General features: G+C 33.1%; 1 protein-coding gene across 1 annotated transcript in view; it reads left to right on the forward strand.

The window, feature by feature from the left end:
• Nucleotides 1-902, forward strand: part of LOC127869328 (voltage-dependent calcium channel subunit alpha-2/delta-3-like) — a 42,882-nt gene extending 41,980 nt beyond the window's left edge. Inside the window, exon 26 of the mRNA XM_052411852.1 lies at nucleotides 396-902. Within this exon, the coding sequence (XP_052267812.1) occupies nucleotides 396-498 (103 nt within the window). The 3' untranslated portion in view covers nucleotides 499-902. The remainder of the gene's footprint in view (nucleotides 1-395) is intronic.
• The last annotated feature ends 5,811 nt before the right edge of the window (nucleotides 903-6,713 follow it).

A 6,713-nucleotide genomic window follows, 5' to 3' on the forward strand; every position in this document is an offset into this window, starting at 1 on the left:
ACCTATTTTTGGTATTTTATAGTCTGTTAAAATCGTTTCCCATGGGGTGCGGAAATGAAGTGTTCCACATTAAATGTCATAGCAAAATTTATTTTAAAATGTTTGTGTGAAACCACAAAGCAGACACTCTTGATATTCGGTATGCGATATCATTATGTGGCCCTATGCAAATATTATTCAAATCTTAGGCCTTGGGTCAAAATAGCCTTGCCCAATATCAAGTGAGCAATATTTCGCCATCTTTTGTGAGAAGTGTAATACAGGTGAGCGATCTTTGCCATAGTGTTTTGGAATGTTTATGAGAAAAAGAGTTTGAGCTGATTGTCTTCTTGTTTAATTTATATTCAATAATCCTTATCTCGATAACCATTATTTTTAATAATTGCCATTTTTAGAGATTGCCACTCTCCGGATGTCCCCGATGTCGACGATATCGACAGAAGATGTCCTCGAATCCAGAAAGATAAGTTGAACATATCTTATATTTATCGCGTATGAGGCAAAGCAGGACAAATGTGTTTGCTTTTTATGTATTTCGGACTGTTGGTAAACCTCGTTCATTTTCTGTTATTAGTTCAGCAGTTCCATCCGTTCGTGATGATGTCACTTGGAATTGTAAAAAAAATCCCGTTTCCATTAGTCGTTTTTTTATTCTGGAATTCCCTTCGCCCAGCGGAAAAACATGTGTAGGGAATGACCATGAGACTTTTTCTTAGGCCTTTCAACCCCTACCTCAGATTTATGTTGTCAGTAACGTTCAGTTAATGTTCCGTTAGTGATTTTTCAACCCGCTTTTTAACAACGATGTTAGTTAGTTTACTAAAAGCTGTTATATCATTTAAATACTTTTGAATATGTAGAACAAAAAAAATCGTTTTGTTACGTGGCGATTTCGTATTTATGCTCACTCAGCTTTAAGGAAAACTTTACTTTGATAGCAGATTTTTTAAATGGGAATTAATGCGAATAAATGCTTGCGAAGCCATTTCCGTGTTCACGCCTTAAGACGTCCGCCGTGATCCATGATGCTTACTAAGACATTGCTCAACGCGTCAACCCCCGTGTTCACAGTGCCTGGTGGCGTACTTCATGATTGTTACGCTTGATTTGATGTAAATTGAGTCGCGTTCTGAGAAAAATGGGCAAAATGCATGTGCGTAAAGTGTCGTCCCAGATTAGCCTGTGCAGTCCACACAGGCTTATCAGGGACGACACTTTCCGCCTAAATTGGATTTTTGCTAAGAAGAGACTTAATTTAAACGAAAAATGTCACAAAAGCGGAAAGTGTCGTCCCTGAGTAGCCTGTGCGGACCCAGTTTTCTCAGAACACGACTCAATTGATGCTTACATGGCCTTTCTCGGGTTCACTTTCCCTTCCTCCATGACGCTTGATTGAATGTCGCTATGCTTCTGCACGTACTTCACGCTCCGTTCTTAAACATCGTTCAGCAGAACGTATTCTTTGCTATGCGTACATGGTCATTCCCGTGTTCACTCTGCAGGATGTTTTATTCAATGTCGCAAAAGTGGTGAACGTACTTCACGCTCCTTCTTTTGAAATTGTTCAGTAGAACGTTTATTTTACTCTACTAACGTGGTCGTTCCTGTGTTCACATTGCCTCAAGGCGTATGCAGTGTCACACATCGAGGAGACTAACTTGCTCCTCATCACCGTGGACGGCAACTGCACAAAGTGTGAGGACAGCGAGGAACCAGACGCTCTTTTTCAAATGGAGCACGCGGAACTTAAATATATCCTTTTGAGTTTGTCGTACCGTTTAGCGTTAATTGAAAGACAGTGTTTTATCCACTTTCAAACGAGTTTGTTTTCATTCTTGTTTCTAACAAAAATTGGACAAAGGTTTATACTGGGTTAACGTTTATCTTTCAAGTAATAAAAATAAATAAATAAATAATAATAATAATAATGATAATAATAATAATAATAATAATAATAATAATAATAATAATAATAATAATAATAATAATAATAATAATAATATAATAATAATAATAATAATAATAATAATGAAAGTAATCAGATAAATAATAACAATAATAATGATCGTACTTGTTAATAGTACACAATAGTGTCTCAATTTAGGTTACAATATACTAAATCGTTTCCTTATTTAATTCAATGTGAAAGCGACATCTTTAAGCGAAAATAAATGCAGCATTTTGCACATAGAGACCCCCATAACCATTCCTTTTCTTAAAGTCCATTCTTAACGGAGTCGATTTGTGCAATAAAATAGATATGTCATGCACGAACCAAGAAAGAACTTGTCAAAAGTCAAAATCGACTGTTTTTGTAACTTTTTTTCCGGCCGTTTTTTAGTGGAATGTAACCTTTTTCAGTGCAATGTGTTACTATAGTCTGTAAGTTTATCATATTTAAGGGATTTAGTAGTGAGCACCTATTCGCGCCCTACTACTTTCTCCAAAGATAAAGCTATAACAATAGTTAAAAGTGTACAACATGCCTTCGAATCAACTATGATATTTTTTTAGAGAGGACAGCCCTACATGAAACGGTCCTACATGAAACGGTTATTTAGTATCCTACATGAAACGGTTATTTAGTATACTGTAACCTTTATTCAGATCGCATTATTCCCACTTCATCAATGAATTGCATTGTCGTTTAGAATTATCCAAATTTGTATACAAAATATCATAAAGAAAGGATCTGACAAGAGTTGTCATTTCATTCCATTTTTGTTAAGCGAGTTAAGGCATTGTGTAAGCGATCTTACTTTGGCGAGCATACTAACACAATCTCCAGAGCTAGTTTAATAAATCATGGAATGAAATGATGACGAGTTTAAGATTTTTTTTATAACATCCTTTCAAATAAACAGATAAACTTCATAATAAAACATGAAAGCTTTTTTACATTTCATGACGTTTCAACGTCATTTCAGCAATATACGATTGGTCAAACAACCAAAAGGTAGCCGATTACAACGCTATAAAAGCTATATAACACACGTTTAAGAACAAATGATTACTCTAAATGATTATATAACATGAAACAAGATTTAGCATGTAATACATTGCCATTGTTGTTGTTTGATTTTTCAAAGTATTATCACCCAGCGTTGATGTTCCTTAACTCCTCGTTACATGAAGGTGAGAGCATGTGCAGGTTAAGGAAAATGAGGGAAAATGAGGCTGTAAACCACGAGTGCTACGACAGTAGTCCACAGGTAAATTGTCAGTGTTGTTATATAAGCCTTGTTCTGAGAAAACTGGGCATAATACATGTGCGTAAAGTGTCGTCCGAGATTAGCCCCTGCAGTCAGCATAGGCTAATCAGGGACGACACTTTCCGCTTAAACATGATTTTCGGTAAAGAGGGACTTCCTTTAAACTAAAAATACCATAACAGCTGAAAGTGTCGTCCCTGATTAGCCTGTGCGGAATGCACAGGCTAATCTGGGACGACACTTTACGCACATGCATTATGCGCAGTTTTCTCGGAACGCGACTCTTATTTACACAATACTTAAACATATGCGATATACTTTTCTTCCATAAATACAATTGCGAACATAATCTGAAACATTTAAAGAATATATTTTGAGAAATTCGGTGGCTGCAATTTCTTGGACAAACCAATCGCATCAGGGTTTTATTTTTCAAAATGACGTCGTTACAGTCAAAGGGCGTTACATCAGTCAATAACATTTAGAATGTATCCAAATGTGTATTTTATTTGAATACATATTGTCGTAAGAATTTGATTAAGAAAGTCGTTTGTCGTTGTCATTTCATATCGTATGACCCATGTTATGCAAAAAAGGATCTTTTGACAAATGCGGCTAGCGTCCAATTTAGCCTTCACTGTCCGTTATTATCCGGCTCGTTTGTAAACACGTCATGGAAATTCGTTATTTAAAACGCCAAAGGCTCGCTGTTTTTGTTTAATAAAATAAGCAATGACAAGTTTTCGAAGTCATCTTTGTGTATAAAACGTGCTCGAACTCAACCGAAAATGGAAAAGCGCGAATCATTTGAAAACCGTATAATCTATGCTGATAGAGAATCCGGTAAAACTTAACGAGTTATATATTATTTAAAACAAAACGTTCTCAGTTTTAATCTGCCTAGTTATATTTTACTGTTTAAATTCAATATAATTGTGTGTGTTTTTGCCAATTTGTCATTTCAGGAAGAGACCGACCTGTGCTCGCTTTCCAGTCAACTGTCCTCGCCAAGCGTGTTGCTGATAAGCCTCGCAGTTCTTTACGCCGACTATTTGTAGCTGTAGCGGAGCGTGCGAGTCCTTGTGTTCTGTGATTGAAACATTTATCAAGAGAAGATTTTATGGCGAGAATTTGAAGTCTAAAGATATATATATATATGTTACTGTATAAATTGTTTGTTGTTCCTAACAAAAACGTTTGCTCAGTATATAACACACGTTTGTTGTTACGTTTATACTGCCTTAATAATTAGTCGAAAATATAGTCTATAGTGAGTATGGTCTTCTAAAAATATATGGTATGTACCGTTTTCATTTTTATATGTTATTTACTATTTTTCCATGTGTTTAAAAGGATTTGACAGCTGTTATATTTTAAGTGTAATTCTATGCTGAGTTTTGCTTCAAACGTTTTCATTTACGTTGAACTGCACCCCAAATCAAAACCCATATTATATATGTCAAGTGTTTATTTGTTGTTGATTTTTCTTGCAGGTTTCCTTCTTATTTATTATTCTTAATAAATATGTTTTACTGAATTATACATGAATAGGCTATGGTTCTTATTTTGGTCTTGATAAATTACAGTTTCGCACAATGATTTTCACAGTGTTGGTACAGGCTCCTATGGACTGCTGCGGTAAAATGCCTTTAAATCGCAATCGTTTATGCAATGAGTGTGGCCCAATCAAAATTGCCTTTATTAAGCAATTCATTAGAAAGTTGACACGCTAGTTTTACTTAGATACATCTAGATTAGATGCATACGTGTATATAAGCATTGATCTTTCCGTTATCGTCAAATAGTAAACGATTGTTTATAAACACATATTTATTTAAGCCCAGAAGATGTATCATCTGATCTATTTTGTGTAACGCATGTTAAAATAATATATAATATTTTCAAATTAATTTTATATTTTGTATTGTATTGTAATTATTAACTTAATAATGAGTATGTTGCCGATATATCTGAATATATAATATAATGAATCATTTAAAAACAGGTCTTACTCCGTGAAACACTAGTTCAGTGTTGATTGCTTCACTCGAGGAATTTACCAAATATGAGGATAATGTTATCATACTTGCATTAAGTTTTATGTTTGATTCATGGACAAAGTTTAAGATTCAGGGGAAGCATCACATTAAGCATTCGAGATTTGTCTAAAATTGTGTAAAATTTAATATGTTTTTATGTTGTTAAATGAAATGTTAATATTCTCATTTTGTAAATAATATATTTTTTATAATTTTTTTTCTTGTTCAAATTGTGTTGATGTTATGTTTGAAATATGTTGTGAATAGAAATTAAACTGGCTGACTAAGTGATTTTGTTTCATCGAACTGGTTCTGTTTAAGATGATTGCCAACGATTTACATTTTTAAATGTCATTTTATCTTTTAGATGTGTACATATTATTCACCATATTGCTATCCCAGTTTAGCTACCTATATATTAATTATATTCTGTACAAAAACAACTTAAATGCTCAACTCGAAAACATGTTGTCTAAAAGTTCATTTTTCACTCTGCACGTATGATTTATGTGACCAGAGGTTTAACATAATTCACATATACGAAAAGAAGGTATGGAAAGCTTACGTAACTGGTTTAGGAGCCTATTAACAAACTGTATAATTGATATTGTGTTTCAAAAATTTTATTAACGAACATATTACGCCATATACGTAACAGCGGTATGAGTAGAGAAAGGACGATTTTTCGACACTGGACTCGATTGTATTTAATTATTACATGATTCTTTATATATTGATTTTCGACCTATCATTACTTTAATTATGAATCAATCTATTAACAGTTATGTCAAGTTTAAACTTATAATCCAGACAAGTCATTTGTTTCCTCTCATATCGCTCAAAAAAATGGGAAGGTAGTTCGGGCTATTTTATTTTTTTCTCCAACTTTTTTACGAATGCCAATTTGATAAGAATAAAATAAAATGAAGCGAAAAATATCAAATATCAGATATGAACTGTTCTTGCAATTCTCGTTTCATTTGTGTGTATGAAGAAATTTATCTAATTTTATATAAAGTTCATTATTATAAATTAATAACAAAAAAGTATTTGTTTTTATGAAAAAATTAGTATTTACTCCGTATGTAATTGATTAAGTAATATTTAGTATTTATAAATGTTATTTAAGTTACTTAAACATTTCTTTACTTGTACTCTTTCATTGCGAAATCGTTCCGGCGCGAAATATAATATTTGTATAATGGAATGCAATCTTTAAACGCTATATTATACAGTTTTAATACTTTCACATGTTCATGTGCACATCTATGTTCTATTACATGTGTATATATTGTAAATTTGTGTATAGATATGAGTTCATGTTTTACCCACTTGGTCGACAACCCGACTGTTAAAGTACAGAGCGAAAATGTATTTGTTTACAAATAACATCACGTTAGACTCAGTTATATTTACAAAAATCGAGTTATATGTAAATGTAAATAACAGAATCGTTTTCATA

Source organism: Dreissena polymorpha, chromosome 1, assembly GCF_020536995.1.
Source record: "Dreissena polymorpha isolate Duluth1 chromosome 1, UMN_Dpol_1.0, whole genome shotgun sequence".
Classification (NCBI taxonomy): domain Eukaryota; kingdom Metazoa; phylum Mollusca; class Bivalvia; order Myida; family Dreissenidae; genus Dreissena; species Dreissena polymorpha.